The sequence below is a fragment of the Oryctolagus cuniculus genome, chromosome 9 (assembly GCF_051225735.1).
Source record: "Oryctolagus cuniculus isolate XC-2025 breed Fujian yellow rabbit chromosome 9, ASM5122573v1, whole genome shotgun sequence".
Taxonomy (NCBI): Eukaryota; Metazoa; Chordata; class Mammalia; order Lagomorpha; family Leporidae; genus Oryctolagus; species Oryctolagus cuniculus.
The window spans coordinates 12,401,342-12,421,609 of NC_142875.1; the positions used below are offsets into that span (position 1 = coordinate 12,401,342).

The 20,268-nt window shown below is 39.5% G+C and overlaps 1 protein-coding gene across 9 annotated transcripts in view; it reads right to left on the reverse strand.

Annotated features, from left to right (window-relative positions):
* PCCA (propionyl-CoA carboxylase subunit alpha) overlaps nucleotides 1-20,268 on the reverse strand; it is a 432,698-nt gene that overhangs the window by 216,661 nt on the left and 195,769 nt on the right. For 6 of the 9 annotated variants that reach the window (XM_070048637.2, XM_051850469.3, XM_008260152.5 and 3 more), the window contains 4 exons: nucleotides 11,413-11,556; nucleotides 10,071-10,145; nucleotides 5,923-5,991; nucleotides 3,669-3,744 (listed from right to left, as the gene is read on the reverse strand). In XM_070048637.2, the coding sequence (XP_069904738.1) occupies nucleotides 3,669-3,744; nucleotides 5,923-5,991; nucleotides 10,071-10,145; nucleotides 11,413-11,556 (364 nt within the window). Of the gene's footprint in view, nucleotides 1-3,668; nucleotides 3,745-5,506; nucleotides 5,992-10,070; nucleotides 10,146-11,412; nucleotides 11,557-20,268 lie in introns of all 9 variants that reach the window. The other 3 variants (XR_016212709.1, XR_016212708.1, XR_016212710.1) reach the window with 1 other exon arrangement.

Consider the following 20,268-nt stretch of genomic DNA (forward strand, 5'->3'; position numbering starts at 1 on the left):
CAGTGATGGTAAATGCTCTGGACAAGCATTATCACAGGGTGCAATGAAAGTATATAACTAGAGCACACAGTATTTGGAATGACTTTGATTTTCAATATTATTTATTGTGATTTAATACATTTGATATCGGTGATTGATAATATAATTTATGACATATGACTTTTAAATATGTGGTTTTATAATTGTGATGAGACAGAGTAGAAGATGGAATCTAGTACAGAATCACATGAGCTAAGAAAGTAGCAAGCCCTTTATATCTCCTTCCCTCATCCTCACCACTAGTTTTTCAGGTTGAGACTATCAATCTATTCTTAGATTTATTTATTTATTTATTTCAAAGGCAGAAACACAGAGAAAGAAGAAGGGAGAGAGGAAGAGAGATGTATCTTCTATCTGCTGGTTCACTCTCTCCCCAAATGCCTGAAAGGCCAGAGCTGAGCCAGTCCAAAGCCAGGAGCCAGGAGCTTCTCCCGGATCTCCCACATCGGTGCACTCCCCAAGCACTTGGGCCATCCTCTACTGCTTTCTCAGGCACAATAGAGGGAACTGGACAGGAGGTAGAGCAGCCAGGACTTGACCTGGTGCCCATATGAGACACCAGCACTGCAAACACCACCATTTATTAGTTAACAAACGGGAGGCTAAAAGGAAAGAGAGGGAAGAATTTCTCCTAATCTAACAAGGAAAAAACTGGAATGCAAAAAAGAAGGAAAATGTTGATTGCAAGGCTTAATTGTCATTAGACGAAAATGAGCAGGAAAAGGCAGATGCGGAATAAGCCTTTGGCTTAGCAGGTAAGGCACAGGTGGGACGCCCATGTCCCCTACCAGAGTGCCTGGGTTTGACTCATGGCCTCACTCTGGATCCCAGCTTCCCTGAAGTAAAACCTATGAGGCAGGCCGGCGCCGCGGCTCACTAGGCTAATCCTCTGCCTGCTGCGCCGGCACACCGGGTTCTAGTCCCGGTCGGAGCACCGGATTCTGTCCCAGTTGCTCCTCTTCCAGGCCAGCTCTCTGCTGTGGCCCATGAGTGCAGTGGAGAATGGCCCAAGTGCTTGGGCCCTGCACCGGCATGGGAGACCAGGGGAAGCACCTGGCTCCTGGCTTCAGATCAGCGCGGTGCACCGGCCGCAGCAGCCATTGGGGGGTGAACCAACGGAAAAATAAAGACCTTTCTCTCTGTCTCTCTCACTGTCCCCTCTGCCTGTCAAAAGAAAAAAAAAGAAAAACCCAAACAAAAAAATAACCCTATGAGGCAGTAGGCAAAGGCTCAAGCACTTTGGGTCCCTGCTACCCACATAGGAGGCCTGCACTGAGTTCCCTGCTCCTGGCATTTGGGGAATAAACCCAAATGTATGTTTCTTCCTCTGTATCTATCTTTGTCTCTTTTTCTCTTCCTCTTAAATAAAAAAAATAAAAAAAAAAGCCAGATATGCAACAAATGGGGGAGGTTCCTGACTCTGCTCAGGGCCATTAACGTATAATTGTACAAACTGTTCACTTCACAAATGCACTCAGTCAGGGGCAAAGCAAGGGCTTGGCACGCTCCACTGCTAACTTGGGCTTCCTACCTTGGAGTGCGATGTGCATTTATTGTTTCATGCAAAGCTCTAATCCACTTGCCAAGCTTCAGATGCTGTGGCTGTGTCCACAAGAGGGAAACCATTTTGAATTTGTAAAAACTTCCATTCAGTCTACAGAGAGGTATTCCATCACACTTCATCACCCTTCTATCTCTTTAGCCTCCAAATCTAGCCTCCCACTCATACCGAGGGAGCCATGAGGAAGGAGAACAATAGCTTCTCTCCTCTGTTTTGACCCATGCTATCTATTCATAATTCAAAGTGAGCTTATATCTTCAACTTTAAATGTGATATGAAATCCATTATTCTGAAGTTAAAGATTAATTCATGTTGATCTAAAGTACTTTTTTCATTACTATTGAAAAGGTGCTGATAAAATCAAGAATGTAGTTTCCTCCTTCAAGGGGGTTAAAGTTAACTTTGCTTTAATTAGCTAAATGTAATGGCTGCCCCTAATTCACTTATCACTACACACCCTAATAGGGAATAACATCACATGTTATTGAACATTAGAACTATCATACGTGCATGAAGAAGCAAAATTGCACTTCCCAGAAAACAGTTTGCTCTAATCAGAGAAGCAAAAAGCTAAGAGCTAATCACACTATCTTGAAACTAGTCAAATGTAGGTCTCTATGCTTTATTATTGCCATACTTTTTTCAAATTCCCGGTTTCAAAAACACAAAACAAATACATAGAAAATAATATAGCAAAACTGGTATTAAGTTGCAGTGGCCAATGGCTCTTTCTGCTGAAATTTTGCATTCTACATATAATTGCAACCAGTAATCACTACACTTCTACATTCTCACCTAGAAAAAGTCATAAATCCTAAGTTTGATTAAATAACTTAAGATACGGGGTAGGTGTTTAGTCCACTGGTTAAGAAGCCAGTTACAAAGCCCATGTCCCACATCACAGTATGTAGGTTTGATCCAGCTATGGCCCCTGATTCCAGCTTCCTGTTAATGCAGACCTTGGGAGACCGGGGTAAAGGTTCAGTGGGTCCCTGACACCTACATGGGAGACCTAAATGGAGTTCCCAGCTCCTGGCTTTGACCTGGCCTGGCCTTAGCCATTTTAGACATTTGAAGAGTAAACCAACAAATGGGAGCCGTATCTGTGTATATGTGTTTTTGTTCAACAAATAAAATTTTAAAATATATGTGTATATACACATGCATATATTTATAAATACATTATAGGACTACTAAAGAAAATGAAACAACTATACTTAAACCTCACTTTAATTAATTCAAGCTTTTTTTTTTTTTTTTTTTTTTTTTTTTTGGACAGGCAGAGTTAGAGTGAAAGAGAGAGAGACAGAGAGAAAGGTCTTCCTTCCGTTGGTTCACCCCCCAAATGGCCACTACGGCTGGTGCACTGTGCTGATCCGAAGCCAGGAGCCAGGAGCCTTCCCCAGGTCTCCCATGCGGGTACAGGGCCCAAGCACCTGGGCCATCCTCCACTGCCTTCCTGGACCACTGGCAGAGAGCTGGACTGGAAGAGGAGCAACCGGGACAGAACCAGTGCCCCAACTGGGACTAGAACCTGGTGTGCTGGCACCGCAGGTGGAGGATTAGCCTAGTGAGCCACAGCGCCGGCCTCAAGCTTTTCTTATTTCTATTAAAATATACAATAAAGGGCCTGTGCTGTGGCATAGTGGGTCAGCACCGTATATGGGTGCGGTTCCAGTCCCAGCTGCTCCACTTCCAATCCAGCTCTGTGCTAACGTACCCGGGAAAGCATGAGAAGATGGCCCAAGTGCTTGGGCCCCTGCACCCACTTGGGAGACCCAGAGGAAGCTCTTGGCTCTTGGCTTCAGATCTGCCCAGCTCCAGCTGTTGTGGACATTTGGGAAGTGAACCAGCAGGCAGACAGACAGATCTCTCTCTCTCTTAGCCCTCCACCCCCATCCCTACTCTGCAACTCTGCCTTTCAAATAAATAAATTAATCTTTAAAAGAAAAAAACACAGTGAGTAAACAGTCCATGGAATCCTCTCCTAAACATTCAAGGTGTTTCCTAGAACTGGCTCCCTAGAACTAGGGTCATATACAACAAGACCACAAATGTTTCTTTTTACCTCGAATAACGTAATTATCCAGCGCATCTTCCATTCTCTTCAGTGCTTCAGTTCTATCAGAGCCGTATGTGATTAACTAAAAGCAAACAGAAACCAATGTATGTCTATCTATATGTTAAATGATTCATTCTAATAAAAATTAAAAACTTTCCTAACAAACTTACCATGACATCTTTTGAAATAAAGTGGTTTAGTTTTTAAGCTACTTTAATTAAGAATTTTTAAAGTAAATAAATATTAGAATCAAGCTATTTCAGACTCTTCTATATTTGCATGCCACAGTAAAGAGCTATTAACAGAAACAAATATAAACGAAACAAAAATAAGTATAGAAAAAAATTTAAAAGGAGTTCTATCAAAATGTGAACATTTGGAATAGGATGTGAACAACTGGGATCATGGTTGGCTTAGGTAAGGCTTTTTTTGTTTGTTTTTCTCTATTTTCCTGTGGTTTCCAAATTTGATATCCTTAATAGCTATAGTTCTATAACTCATTAAAAGTAAGAAAACTTTTTTGCCTTTTTTTTTTTTTAAATTACGTATTTGCAAGGCAAAGAGACCAATAGAAAGAGAAAGCCCTCATTGGCTCCTTCAGTCCCCTAATACCCACAGTGGCTGCAGCGTGGAGGTAGCAGCCCTGTCCACATCAACCCACCAGGTGGCAGGAAGCTAGTTACTGGAGCCATCACCACTGCCTCCCAGGGTCAGCATCAGCAGGAAGTTGGAATCAGGAGTCTGAACCCAGGCAATTGCTGTGGGATGCAGATGTCTTAACCAGTAACCTTAACCACAGGCCAAACATCCACCCAAGGCAAATTTTTAAAAAGCAAAGTAAAAATTAAAAAGAAGATGAATTTAAGAACCATTCACAGTTTTACACATATACCACAGAAGCAGAGGGTACTTGATATTGAGCCGCTGCGCTGGCCAGCTGTTTTTCTGAATAGAAATATGTTTAGCAAAAAATGGAAACATGCCTATTTAAAAATCAATCTATAGGGCCAGTGCCGTGGCTCAATAGGCTAATCCTCTGCCTGCGGTGCCAGCACACCGGGTTCTAGTCCCTGTCGGGGCGCCGGATTCTGTCCCGGTTGCTCCTCTTCCAGTCCAGCTCTCTGCTGTGGCCTGGGAGGGCAGTGGAGGATGGCCCAAGTGCTTGGGCCCTGCACCCACATGGGAGACCGGGAAGAAGTACCCGGCTCCTGGCTTCGGATTGGCGCAGCGCCAGCTGTAGCAGCCATTGTGGAGTGAACCAACAGAAGGAAGACCTTTCTCTCTCTCTGTCTATAACTCTCTCTCCGTCTATAACTCTCACTGTCTAACTATTCCTGGCAAAAAATTAAAAAATAAAAATAAAAAAATCAATCTATAATGTTATGTACTTTAAATGGTGTTTCTCTAGGAAACAAAATGATGTCAAAATGAAATAAGGCTCATTTTAATATTAGTATCCAAACTTCAATAAAAAAAGGACAAAAAATACTTTGTTTACTGCAACTACAATAAAAAATTACCTTCAGAGGAAAAAAAAAAAACATCTTGAGAAACAGGGTTTAATAAGTCATTTTGCAACACAAATCTAACATTTCAAAGAATATTGCATTTTCTAATTAAAATCCACAGTTTTAACTATGGAAGTATTTTTTAATTAATAAGGTATTAAGATTTTAAAGACCTAAAAGCTCAAGCACAGATGAGCAAAACCAAAAAGTTAAAAGAAAAGTGGGCAATTCCACGCTTTATACATGCTTACATAACATTTAGTTATGCCAAAACTAGCTAAGTAATCAGCAAACTGTAAAAATGGAAAAGGTCCAAAGTACTCTAACAAATACTACCTGTCAATCCAAGTTCTTGATATCGCTGCCACTTATACTTTCATCTCCGGCAATTTTCAGGAGTGGCCAAAAGAACAACTTAATTCCTCTCACTGCAGCACGCTGGGCTGGGTCACTGCTTAGACACGCGTGTGTTTGTGTGTGCATAGGTGTGTGTGCGTACATGCAGGAATGGTGTGGGGATAGGAAGAGGCGGAAGTACTGCAAGCTAGCATGATGTTGCAGTATCTCTCAGAGAAAAATATCAGCTCTGCCTCCAATTTTAGGTCAGTGCACTACTTCCTGTTTTAATCACAGCACATGATTCAAATAAAGGCTCGCTTTCACAGTTTCTAACCAAACACATGCTTTTTTCCTTTTTTTTTTTTTTTTTTTCAGAAGAAAACCAAAAGAAACCATTAAGAAAGGGAACTAACTTTTGAAATCATTGGATCGTAATAAATGCTAATATCACTTCCTGGTTGGATGCCGCTGTCAACCCGGACCTGGGAAAAAGAAAGAGAACACTGAGAGTAGCTTCATATTGTGCAACTTTTTAATCACAAATTTAATCTCCATGGACCACGGAGGAAACAGGAAGAAGAATTTCAATCTTGAATAACATTCCCACATCTGGAAAATAGGAAAACAGCCTAAACACACACAGAGACCAAACGATCCTGATCCATCACCACGTAGGTCAACATACTTCTTGCTCTCCAGTGAAGAAACAGCAAAAAACAAGAAACAAAACCACCGCTAGGCTGCACCCACGACTACACGAGGGTGCTGCTTCCACGTGCACGACAGCTCGGAGGACGCCCCCTGCCCCCTCGGAGGCACCCACCAGACCCTCCTGGCGAGGGCCAGGAAGCCCCAGCCAAGCGCCCCTCAGCTCCACAGGAAGGCAGGCTGGACCCTTTCATGTCGGCAACACTTTCCTTCTCTTGCCTCTCCCTCTCCACTGTAAAACACTATTTTTCTGTTACTGTCAGTCCCCGAGGCTTTCATGTTTACACAGCTTTTCCCAGGGCTTTGCTTTGTAAGGACATAGCCCCAATTAGAGTTCTGATTTTGCGATTTTCATGGAGGGAAAAAAAAATAGCACCAGTTCAAAATATTCTTTTGAAGAGCCTGGTCGCCGTGAAGCAGCCAACAAGGCCGTGAGCACATCGCTTAGTCTTGTTTTCGCCTCCCAGTTTGACACCAGCAGTAAGGCACAGAGGTTAGCCATGTAAAACTTTTGAAGTGAGCAGTTGCTAAGGACAGAATATTTATTAAATTATTATGACAAAGTTTTGGAATCTGAAGTATTTAAAAGTCAATCAAAATACTTAAGCCTGCGAAGCCTATCCTGGGGTTCTTGAGGACAGAGGACTGGAATGGAGGCTGCTGCGACGGCAGGCCTCGGCCGCCCAACCTGGCAGAGGGGTGGTGGGAGCACAGGAGCCCCAGTGGCTCTTCACCTGTGGGGAGACGCCTTCTCCGGCAGCGGCAGCTCGCCTGTCTGCAGCCAGGCAGGAAAAGGTCAGCACCGCGGCTGGTAGGCCTTTAATATTTTAATTTAGGCAATTATCAGGGGACCACATGTAGAACCTCTTGTCTAGAATATCCACATGAGGGTATGATGATGGCTTTATTAAACGGTGACATCAAAAGATAAGCCATAGTTTCATTCTCTTTAAAAAAAAAAATCACACCACTATTACTCTCTTTGTAAGGTTTTAAAAGGTAACATTATAACATACCCAGAGGGCTTGTATTTCTGTATTTCCAAATATAAATATGGATATCTGCATTCGTATTTACTTCCCTACGTGAACATTCAGCACACTTAACAAAATATATTAGCTTCTTATTTTCTCAACACACACTTCAGTACACAAAGTTAGGTCCTATGCAATTCAGAATGTTGACTAAAAACTAGGAAAGACTTAATGCGGTATCTTTGAAAGCATTAAAATTACAACCAACTTCTCCCCATATTTAAATAGGCCCCAAATGGCAACTGAAGATGCCCGAGAACTTTCATTTTCTTAATTTTAGCACCAAAAAACTTAAAGAGCTCATTTTATCATCACTGCATCTTTAAAACCATAGCTTGCTTAGGAAAGCTTTGTTTAAAACTTAGTACAAATTTAAAAATTCCGCCTTCAACCCACTATAAAATAGCAGACAATAAAGAGTATTACTCTCTCTTATTTAGTTCAGAACTTAAAATTTTAAGTTACTTTCAATAATACCATTCCAAAAGTTAAGCTACCCAGGACTCCTAGATGTAACTGTCTTTGGTGTTTACTAAAATTATATTCAGATTATATATATTCAGGTTAATATATTCAGATAATATATTTTCAGATTAATATAAAATTATATTTGTCATTTTAATTTTAAAATACTTGAGGTAAAATCAACATTTTTTCTATATATAATCACTATGTATCTTTGTGTAAGCAATCAATATTTGCAATTTAAAAATCATAATAAAGCAGGAAATTTTCATGCAGCTTTTTCCAAATAATAATCAGCTATATTTTATCTCTAACAATCAATTGAAAGTGAAATGAAATCTCCATTCCTCCATGGAAATAAAGGATATATGAATTTCTATTAAAAGCTTCAAGATAGAGTCAAACAGAATTGGAACCAAATTTCTGAGGTGAAAACTATTCAAAATAACAAATTTACAAAATGCAGTGGTCAAAGATTAAAAAGCAAATATGAATCCTTGTCACATTAAATAAATTTAAACCTTAAAGATGGATGTGCCAAGTACAAATCATAAGTTAACCTTAAAGTATATATTCTTGTGACCAAAAAAGGTGAGAGCCAAAAATGGTTTCCCAAGTTGAACTGACGGATCCAGTTTAATACGGCAATGAGGGAAAACAAAACCAACCACAACAAAAATACTCAAGCACCTCTGTCTGAGACTCTCAAACTAGTGCTCAGAAACCTTGAGCATAATTAAAATTTCTTTCTTCAGTACCACAGTGGACCCAGGACACTCTCAGACATCTCCCACCCTTCATTCTCAATTCACCTCTCCCCCTAAGCACAACTCCCAGCCCGCCATGTCTACCTGACAAGTGACAGCCCAATCTGATTAAATGCTTCCAAGGGAGGGGACTCGTGGGCTTCCATGACAGGCCAAAAGTGATCACCATGGAGATACATAATTACAGCTGTCAACGCATCTACTGTCCTGCTGACATCAATTTGATTGCTCCCAGCAATAATGATAGACAAAGCTTAGCGTGCACTCTCCTGCACCCAATCACTTTATCTATTCCTTGGTCCATTTAGCTGACATGCAACATTCACACAAGCAAATAACAGCAGTAAGCAGAACATTTAAGGCATTTTAATTGTTTTTCCTTTCTATGGATGGCTCACAACTGCAAATGTTATTACATAAAACTCCTGCTGCAGCATTAATTGAAGAAAGATTTGGTGGGACAAAGACTGTAGGGGGTATAGTTTGTCCATTATCACTTGTACTTTCAACAGGTCTCACGTTTGAAAATTGCAAATTGCAAAAACTTGCGAGGGCAAAATGTTTGACATCCTGTTAGCTATTACAACATGGTGAAAACTTCTAACAACTAGAGTAATCATTATGAATTCTTATTTAATACTTTTTTGTTTGATTAAAAAAGTATTTAGATATGTCCCTATGATACTTGGTTTCTCATCTGCTATTTAACATCACATAATGCCTGTTAAATCTTTACAATTTTTTTTCTGCCTCCAGGCTTTGAACACAGCATGGAGCCTCCAAGCCTAGAAAGGGTCAAGTCCCTTTAGAAAGCACATGGGCAAAAATAATTTAAAAAGTGAAATAAATCATATATCCAATAACATCTTCAAATTTAGAATTCTTCCTGTAATCTTTCACCATCTTCTTGCCAGTAATCAAACTGAATAATCATATTCACAGATGGTATAGCCTTGTCATCCACTAGCTAACATAATGTCACATATATATGCACTTATTACCTTGATTAAGAAAAAGGGTATGTCCTTGTTCTTTTTATGCAGCAAAAACTATTTAAAGAACAGTTACTAAACACAGACAAACTATGTAATAAAATGCACAGTGATCACTTTCTTTAACTTATGCAAATAGTATGTACTTCTTAAAGTCCATGATGGTTAACAGAGAGTGGCACACTTTGTTTTCCTTAATCCATTTCAATTAACAAGCTGATTTTGTGTTTGAAAATTCTTGACACCTGACTATATGGGGAGATGAATTAGATTTATTGAAAAAGATTAAACATTAGCACAAGAAATTCATCTTTCCTTCTTAAGTTTTCATGTTCTTCTTAATTACAATTTTCTGAAATAACTGGTAGCACTGTAAACTGTCATCAAATGTTTCAGGATTTGCTCTGTCAATTCTGACATTCCTGAACACCATAAAATAGATTTAAAAATTTCTTAACACAAAAAATTGTGATTCTCCTTGAATTTCATTTGTCCTTCAATTTACACCCTTTGGTGCTGACAGGCTTATAACATAAAAGTACAACATAAATCAAGACTTTAACCCCTCAGTTGGTATTAGAGCTTAATGACTTACACCAGGTAGATGTATTGGTTCTTGGTACTGAGACAATCTCCCAACAGACGGTAAACCAAAAGACTTGTAGGGGTCCTGAAAGTTCAAAGGCAAGGAAGCACAGTCTTTGAAATATAAATCAGCACAAGTAAGGTTAAATATTTATATAATGAGAAGCAATTACAGGTCTATTTTCAACATACGGTATTTACCAAATACTATTTCTGATTATTACTGTCTTATACTCTCGACAATTTAGAAGTATATTTAAAAATCAAGTGGAACTGTAAGCAGAATTTAGCTTGACTTTGATTATACTTTATTGAAATTGGTAAAATTCCAACTTTTTATAAAACTTATTAGAATGCCTTGGGCAAAAATAAAATAACCTAGGCTCTACATCAAAACATACTCAAGTTCAGAACAACAAATGTGGCGCGCTAAAGATATTTGTTTTTCTTGCTTCTCAAAACAGCTCACATATGGTAAAACTTGAGAATTTGGGTTCTTCAAATAAAGACCTAACAAGAAACTTTGCACATGCTACTAGATAAGTATTCCATTTATAAATATATCAGGATAAATATAAATCCAGTGTCCTAAGAATACCACTTAAAATATTATAAAAAATAAAAGCAGTAATAACCATGCTAAGACATATTTTTAAGCTCCTTAAAAAATTTTCTGAAACTTTCCATTTTCTTAAACACCAGTATTGCTGATTCATTTTTCAAAATTTAGACATTTCAATGTCTAAAACACAGGACAAATGTTTCCTTGAACTCTATTTCAATCATTTGAAAAGAGCGTTTTAGATGTTGATAGCTTTACTACCTAATTTAGTTAATAAATAATATAAAATTAAAACCCATAACTAAAATTGTGAACTAAGCATATATGTTTTACTAAAAGATTTATAATTAAAATTTTTTGTGTAGTGATAAAGAATAGAATTATTAGAAAAGAACTTTTGGAAAAAAACTTTAAGTACATATCAAATCAACAACATAAACTCAAAACTGCCTTTTGAAAAATCCACAGAAATAAATGCTATTTTTTGCTAATGTAGTTTGAAAGCAAACACAACAAAAACCTAGGGTTCATTCAAGCTTAAGAATATTTACCTTTCATATGCTGCATCTTAATGGATTGGAAATATTTTCCCATCCAGAAATATGAGAAAAAATTAAACTTAATTCCTTAAAACTATTTTGAATTCTGTCACAACTTTCTATTCTTCATCTGGCTTAACTAATGGATTACATAATCAAACACTTGACACAAGTTTTAAAACCTTAACTTTAAAAGGTCTTGTGACCCTGGACACAACCACCACCCTTCCTCCCAACATCACTCATTTTACCTCAGCATAAACCCGGCATTCAACTGCCCAGCCGTTGATGGGAATATCAGCTTGTTTGTGCCTGAGAGGGTAACCCTTAGCAACACGGATCATTTCTTGGACCAGGTCCAGGCCAGTAATGCATTCTGTGACAGGATGCTCAACCTGCAAGGCCAAGATTTGCTCGTCAATAGCTATAGAAAAACGTAAATACACAGAAATAAAAAAGAAAAATGGTAAGAGTTTCTGGGTAAGATAAAGTTAATTACATTTAATCATACGTCACTAAAAAACTCTCCAGCTAGGAGAATAAAAAGAGAAATTAACTATAGTACCCAAATCAAACACAGAATAAAAATCTGAAAAGTATTTGTAAACTATTACTTTTCCCAGTTTTGATTTACTTGTGGTGCAACAATGTTTAACAATTCTAACTTGAAACTAATTCTTAACTGAAACACATATTTATTTTGCTGCAAATTCTCAATGTGGCGGATAATCAACCTATTCTGCTACACTTAACATGGCATCTAGAGGGGCAGCTTATGATTTTCCAAAGCGCTAGTCTACCCGGAGTCTCACCCACTCGCCTGCTTTCACTAACCTGTCCTGACAAGCAGCCAGATTAGCGTACTCCTGCATCAAAGCAGTGTAGCAGAAAAGAGCAGATGGATCCTTCAGGTTGCTCTCCCTCCAGACTGACTTGCTAGTGCTTAGCATGCACAACAGCAAAACGGAACTAGTGAAATCACTCTGCTCTCTCCGTAAACTGCTGAGAACCCACTGTGGCTAACGCTGTCACGGGAGCACCTGTTCTTCCAACTAACACATGGGATACGTGTGTACAAAAACATGCACCGACAGACAGGAAAAGGGATACATGTCATTATAAACTTGATCACTCACAAACTCATCAACTTCAGTTAAAATAAAGCCTCGCATGACACTAGAAAAGAAAGGATACTCTGTCACACAAAACCTTAAGTTCTAACAATCTAAATAGAATTTTGGCCACATCTGCTGCTTTGATACTAATTTTTTATTGTAAAAATTATGTATGTTCCAAATGCTCTTCACAATAGTTTCTTTATCACGACATGTCATATTTCATAAACTCTGACACAGGAAAAGGTCAGTGAACAAACAAATTATCCCCCCATCTTCAACTACACTAATTGAAGGACAGGACTTAGTCATTATAATAATCTTGAAGCTTATCATAAGCAGACAATGCCATGGTCTTAAAAAAAAAGCTTTGTAAAAATAAACAGATGGCATCCATAATTAGCTCTGTGTGTGTTATGAATTTGTTTACAGTTTCAACAACATTTTAAGACATTTTGACATAATCTTAATGACAAATCATCACTAAAATAAGCATCTACCCTTTGAAAAATAAATGCAACACTAAATAAAGATCTTATTAGTTTAAATATATATTTTTGAAAGCAAATTATGAGAAACAAAACTATACGATACATTTCTAAGAAAGGAGCAAGCATGAAGTGCCTCTGCCATTGCTGGGGGCCAATGTCCTGTGAGAGAGGCGCTGTACTCTCCCTGCTCGGAGTGAGCCTACTAGGAGCCAATGTCCTGTGAGAGGGGCTCTGTACTCTCCCTGCTCGGGAGTGAGCCTACTAGGAGCCAATATGTCCTGTGAGAGGGGCTCTGTACTCTCCCTGCTCGGGAGTGAGCCTACTAGGAGCCAATATGTCCTGTGAGAGGGGCTCTGTACTCTCCCTGCTCGGGAGTGAGCCTACTAGGAGCCAATGTCCTGTGAGAGGGACTCTGTACTCTCCCTGCTCGGGAGTGAGCCTACTAGGAGCCAATGTCCTGTGAGAGGGGCGCTGTACTCTCCCTGCTCGGGAGTGAGCCTACTAGGAGCCAATGTCCTGTGAGAGGGGCTCTGTACTCTCCCTGCTCGGGAGTGAGCCTACTAGGAGCCAATGTCCTGTGAGAGGGGCTCTGTACTCTCCCTGCTCGGGAGTGAGCCTACTAGGAGCCAATGTCCTCTGAGGCAGGGATCCACTCTCTCTCACTATGAGCCAAGTCTCCATATCAGTGCTGTTCACACAGCCTTTTTGGGTGAGGAAAAAATGTTAAATGAATGAATCGATTTCCTCATTCTATGACAAGTGCCCTTAAATGTATGTACTGTATATCAGGCAAATAACTAAGCACTGAAAGAATGAATGAGCAGCAAATCCGAACTCACACCTATGTAAATGTTTGGGAGAGGCTGGAGTTACGCAACCCCAGAGATGACATTACCTTTGTGTCCTTCTAAAGGGAGAATGTATATGAAAGCATATACTACACAGAAACAGGTGTACAATTATGTGCCATTCATAAAATACACAATTACTGTCTTTTGTAAAACATACTGCTATGAAGGCTTACAGAATTGAAATTTATTATGAGGCTCTCTTTTGTGCTGTTTTACCTTAGAAGATGTCTCTCTAACTGCATAACAAAAGTCAGTATATGAGATTCACATTGAATAGGTTCCAAAAATAGACCTACTGTGATTCAAACTTAGTTATACAATTTAGTTATATAAACTAAATTAGCAAGCTCCAGGTAACTGAAAATACTAGTCATTAGGGAGATAACTAAAATCATGATCAACCTCTAAAAGTAAAATCATGACTTACAGAATGAAAACAAAACTAAGCAGGAACTCCAACTCACCTAGGTACAGGTATTGTCAAAGCCCACAGGATAGTCTGACATGTCTGACTTTTTCAGGTAAAAGCAATATATCTTAAGTAAAACTTATCATTTCAAACATTTTTTGAAAGAAATCTTTCTAAATACACATAATTCCTAAGCTACTCAATAGGATATATAAAACATTTCCTTTAGACTCTGTATTATTATTATTATTACTACTACTACTACCAAGAAACCTTTAAGTATCACATTATTTAAATAATCCCATATATCCCTAACTCACTCCCAAGAACCAGGCAGTAAGTTCCTTCTCCAAATTAACCCTAATTACTTCAGGGATCAGAACAGAGATAGACAAAGGAATGAGATGGCTCCCAGGATAACACATACTTTCACAGAAATTGTAAAAATACCTTTAAAAGGAAGGAAGGAAGGAATCAATGAAAAGTGAAGGTGGCTACCTGGAACAAAGGCTATTAAAAAAAAAAAAGTGAAAGCCGACTTCTCAGTCAGTAGGATGTCTCCACACCTCCTTACTCCCCAAGAGCAGGAGCCTCTACAGCACTTCTCCACCTTACTTAACCAGAGACCTCCTTTGGCTGAGTATCTTTGTAGACTGAGAATTCCATGGGGTACACTTTTGGAAACAATGCCTTAAGCACTCAAAATATAAAACGGAATTCCCTTTTTGGGACTCCATCCTCACTAAGCAAAGTTTTTGGCTTCATACATTTTTCCCACCCAAAAGGAATGTGCTCATTCCATGAAATGCATGAAAAAAGAATCCACCCAACAGCATTACTTTCATTATAGATTAACATATCATCATTCAAACATAGAAATCTTCTGGTTTACTCAGCAAGAGTAAGCCCTAACTCTCCCAAACCAGAAGAAATCACACATGCAAAAAAGGAGCAAGTCCGACAAAGCTGGAAACTCTGAATTCTCAAAGAAAAATTACTGGGGCAAGCACTGTGGCACGGCAGATTAAGCTGCCATCTGGGATGCCAGCATCCTAATACTGAGTGCCTGCTCTGTGTCCCGGCTACCCCACTTCTGATCCAACTTCCCGTTAATGTGCACCTGGGGAAGCATGATGATGGCTCAACTACTTGGGTCCTGAGACCCTGATGGAGTTCCTGGCTCCTGGCTTCAGTTTCTGGTCCGGCTCTGGCTATTTCAGGTATTTGGGGAATGAACCAGCAGATGGAAGATCTCTGTCTACCACCGTGCCTTTCAAATATATAAATAAACCTTAAAAAAAAAAAAAAAAACCTGGCTGGCACTTTGATAAAGTAGGCTAAGCCTCTGCCTGCATTGCCAGCATCCCCTGTGGGTGTCAGTTCATGTCCTAGCTGCTCCTCTCCCAGTCCAGCTCTCTGCTTATGGTCTGGAAAAACCATCGAAGATGGCCTGAGTGCTTGGGCCCCTGCACCCACATGGGAGATCGGGAAGAAGCTCCTGGCTCCTGGCTTCGGATCAGCTCAGCTCGGGTTAGTGTGGCCATCTGTGGAGTGAACCAATTGATGGAAGACCTTTTTTTCTCTCTCTCACCCTCTCTCTGTAACTTGACCTCTCAAATATATAATCTTTAAAAAAAGAAAGAAAAAAACAAATTGCTCATTAAGATATATATTCATCAAGGTAGTGCTACACTGCAGAGTGCATTAGCTGCTAAATCTGCTTGTATTGGCAATCCCCCCAGCTTACCATGAATTGTTTGTTTAAACAGAAACAGCAATCATCAGATGTCAGGTTATGGCACATAACCATGCTCAGGAAATACAGCAAATGAGTATAGTTCATACACTTACATTAGATAGTCACAGCCAACCCATTATGGATTTCTTTGCTACTTAACTCTGCCCTGTCTTAGTCAACATCAAATTGTCATCACTATCCATGTCAACACCTCTCTGCCACACCCTCTTACTCATCTATGTCTTCAAATTTGTCTCCCAGAAAATAACTGCACTTGATAAACAAAACACTGGGTTTTGTTTCACTTCAGAGCGCTTGAAGTAACAAGTTATTTTGTTTTTGTTTCTTTTTTACTAACATTCCCCCCTTTTTCAAGTATCAAGTTTAATGATAGTGAACTTAGAACAACTACCTCTTTCTGGCATGATCTTGAAACTTTTATAAACTCTGACAGTGCTTCTGTCATGTTTCACAATATTCTTCATTAAATACAAACAAGTATGCTAAAAACTAGAGAGTGAAAGTAAGATGAGATATTTGCAGAGTCTCAAAGTGTCTCCTACAAGGCTGTTTATTAATGCCAACGGGAAAATAGTAACTCCAAACTCTGCTACAGAGAAACACCAGACATGGCACTCTAACCAAGACGACGCCAGCAAGGCCTCGACGTGGTACTCACAGGATGTCATACTCCAGGCCAAGATGCCGAGGAAACAGACAAACCTAAAATAAGGGACAATGCATACAATACATAGCCAGTCTATGTTCTTCAAAACTGCCAAGCTCATAATTGACCCTAAAAGACCAAGGAAATGTTCCAGATTAGAAAAGAGTAAAGAGAGATGTTACAACTAAATGCAACATCTAATCCAAAACAAGTTGTGTTTTCTAACTTATTATAAAAAAGCAACTGTAAGAAGTGATGAAATTTGAATACAGCTTACAGCCTAGATGCTAGTGATATGTTAATGCTGAAATCCTGATTTTTTGATAATGGTATTACAGTTATGTCAAAGAATTTCGTGGTTTACAAAAGATCCAGATGCATTTAGGAGTAAAAGGACATTAGACCTATAATTCACTCTGGAACTGTTCCATGGAAAAGAAACGGGTGATAGAGAGAGTGTGCTAAGGTGTGTGTGTGTGTGTGTGTGTGTGCGCGCGCGCGCGCATTACAGAGAGAGAGAGAGAGAGAGAGAGAGAGATGTTATTGAAGAGTGTTCAGACCCTTACAATATTTTTGCACCTTTTAAGTCTAAAATCACTTCAAAATATAATAAAAGCAACGTCACTAGAAAGACTTCTGTTTTTCATACTACAAAACATTGCTAAAGATATCTGACTTGATCAACATTCTTTTCTTTTCAGTCAGAACCCTCCCACTGTGTTAAATAAAAAGTTACACAATAGGGGATAATTTGTTCAGTATGTTTTCTCCTATTTAAACTTTTAAATATTTTACTTTGAAATTTATCTAATAATTCCTAAATCATTATATAAGGGTAACTAGATAAAAGGCAAGTCTTCCTCACGAGCACAAGATTAAGGCAAATTTTTTAAAAGCAGTTTATTTCCTTGAAAGGCAGAGTGACAGAGGGACAGGGAGAGACCTAGAGAGGGAACTGCTGGGGTGAGCCAGGTGGAAACTGGAGCCAGAAACTCTTAGTCTCCCATGTGGGTAGCAGGGGCCCAAGACTTGGAGCATCTTCTACTACTTTCCCAAGTGCTTTAGCAGGGAGGAAGATTTGAAACGGAGCTGCTAGGACTCAACCACAACTCTGCTATGAAATGCAGCATGGGCAGGCTTAACCCACTGCACCATAGTACCAGCCCCTAACACACCTAAGTTTGTTTCAAATGAAAATTAACATTGAAGAAATCCTAGGAGGAGAAAAAAAGTCATGAAGTGTAGAACGAAGTCCGATACATGACATGTCAACTTGGCCACTGTAGGGAAGGAGTGGTGAGGATTATTCCGAGCCCCTGGAAGACAAGAACAGTTTTCTGTGGCTGCTGGTCAGTGCAAGAGGTGGCCCGAGAGCTGCGTCAGAACACCAGCTATCCCTAGAAGCACACATGTAAGACCCGGCACATACAGCCATAACTAACTTTTGTATGACACTCAGGAATGTACAAAACCTTCCTACACGCATGAACTGCCAAAAAGCTCCATTACCACTTCACACAAGAGGTACATAAGACACTTGCTCACAAGAGACTAGCAACAACCTTTAATATCCAAGTAGCATTATTGCAAATTAACAGAATTGAAAGTAATCTCTTTACTTCAATACATCAAGTCTAAACTGACAGACAGTAGAAAGACTTGGCTCAGAAAAGCTACTTTTTGTAAGCAGAACTTGTTAGAGTCAAGCCGGCAGAGCAGGACAGGTATGATTACCCATTGAAATGTGAGGAAATTGCCCTGTTATATAAAACTGAGTTCCACAATGGTGTTTGGCATAACAGGTCTCTATCTTTTTAGTTTGTTATTCCTGCCTGAAAGGATAACTGATGCCATTATTTTTGGTTCTGCTCTTTTGGTTCAGAGAGACTCTTTGTCCAGAACAGAATCTAACCTGCACCTATTAAAATTCTGAAGCTCTACCTCCAGAGAATATAGGATTTCAAAATAAAGATCTAAAGTTATTAGATTTTGATCCATAGGACTCAAAGATAAAACGCATGTTGGGAAATAGGCCCCAACACACTGCTCCTGTAAACTCGCCTTGAAAAGAAGGGCTACATTCAGGAGTGGCTGTGGGCACTGAGCAGAATCTATTATGGAGCTCCCCCGTTGACCCGAACAAGAATAAACAGATGAAAAAAGGATAAGGGAACTGTAAGGGACTGAATTGTGTCCCTGCCCCAATTCACATGTTGACGTGCTAACCCTCACTACCTCAGAATGTGACTGCATTTGGAGACAGGGACTGAATAAAGAGGTTATTAAGTTAAAATGAGGTCATTAGAGTGGGCCCTAATCCTGAATGCCTGGTGTCCCTATGAAAAGAAAAGATTAGGACACAGATAACACACAGCACAGTGGGGTGGGGGGACCAGGTGAAGCCACAGGGAGAAGCCAGCATCTGCAAGCCAAGGAGAAAGGCCACCAAAAGAGAGCGACCCTGATGACACTTTGATTTTGGACTTCAACTCTCCACCAGGGTGAGAAAGTAATTTTCTGATGTTTAAGCTGCCCAGTCTTTTTGACTTTCTTCCCACAGTCTAAGCAAACTAAGGGGAGAATCAGGGTAAATGTGGATAAAGGAGTCCAGAAACTAAGACAGTTTACAAAATGTTTTAAAACAAAACCCTAAGCATAAGTGCCTGACAAGCTTACCTGTGGACATATGTATGTCAAAAACTTTTCCTACAACTTTCTAACAAGACTAAGGAAATAATAAGAGAAGGCACACATGTCTAACTTTTTATCTTCATTTTCTTCAAACAGATAATGACTTCAAATAGTCTACAATATCACAATATTATGGCCAATAGTAGGCAGCCTGAGACATCTGATCTCTGCTACTTTACATACAATCAAAAAAGTCAACCTGGGGCAGGTGTTTGGTCTGACAGTTCAGACACGCATCAGGGCACCCATATCCCACATCAGGGTACCTGTGTTCAGTTCTCAGCTCCAGCTTTGGCTCCCGATTCCAGTTTCCAGCAAAATGGAATCCAGCAAACCATGGGAGGCGCAATGACAGCTCATGTAACTGGGTCCCTTTAACCCACTAGGGAAAGAAGGACTGAGTTCCCAACTCCTGACTTTGGTTCCCCCTCCCACCCTACCAGCTGTTGCAGAAATCTGGGGAGTGAACTAGCCAATGGGAGCTCTCACTCTGTCAGTCTCTTCCTCTCACATAAATTTTAAAGAAGTTTTTACATTTTTAAATAAGGTCAACTTTTGGCCAGATCCAGTATGCCCCTTCTGCCAAGAATGGAATTTTACAAATCAGTTACAAATCCAATTCCCTAGCATTTTTCCACTCTGGCAATTATTCCTTCAATAAAACACTCCAACTAAAATTTTTTTATCTACAAAGTCCAGGAATTTGTTTAATCTAAAACTGCTCTGAAGTTATAATATGGTATTTGTTCAACCACAGTCTATAGTCAAAAATCACAACTTGGGTGGCAATCATCCTTAATTTTTAAATAGATGAAACAGCAAAGGACAATATTCAAGTAAGTAAGTAAGAGGTGTTAAACTCCTTGTGGGATATAAAGACTTCATTTGACAGAATTCTCTCTGATGGAATAGGGAAATGACTTGCCTCCACAGGATTTCAACATTGCTATTGTACTTTTTCTTCCAGATAAAAAGCAGATTCCTCCACTTCACTGTTGCAATCCATATAAGCAACTGACTAAGGTCTAACAAAAGTGGGACAATTTGCTTCTCTGTTCTCAAAGGCACAGAGTAGCCACAGAGCATGTTTGGCCACTGGATTACTTACTTTTCATGATTTTTGTTCCTTTCTATTTAGGAGTCAT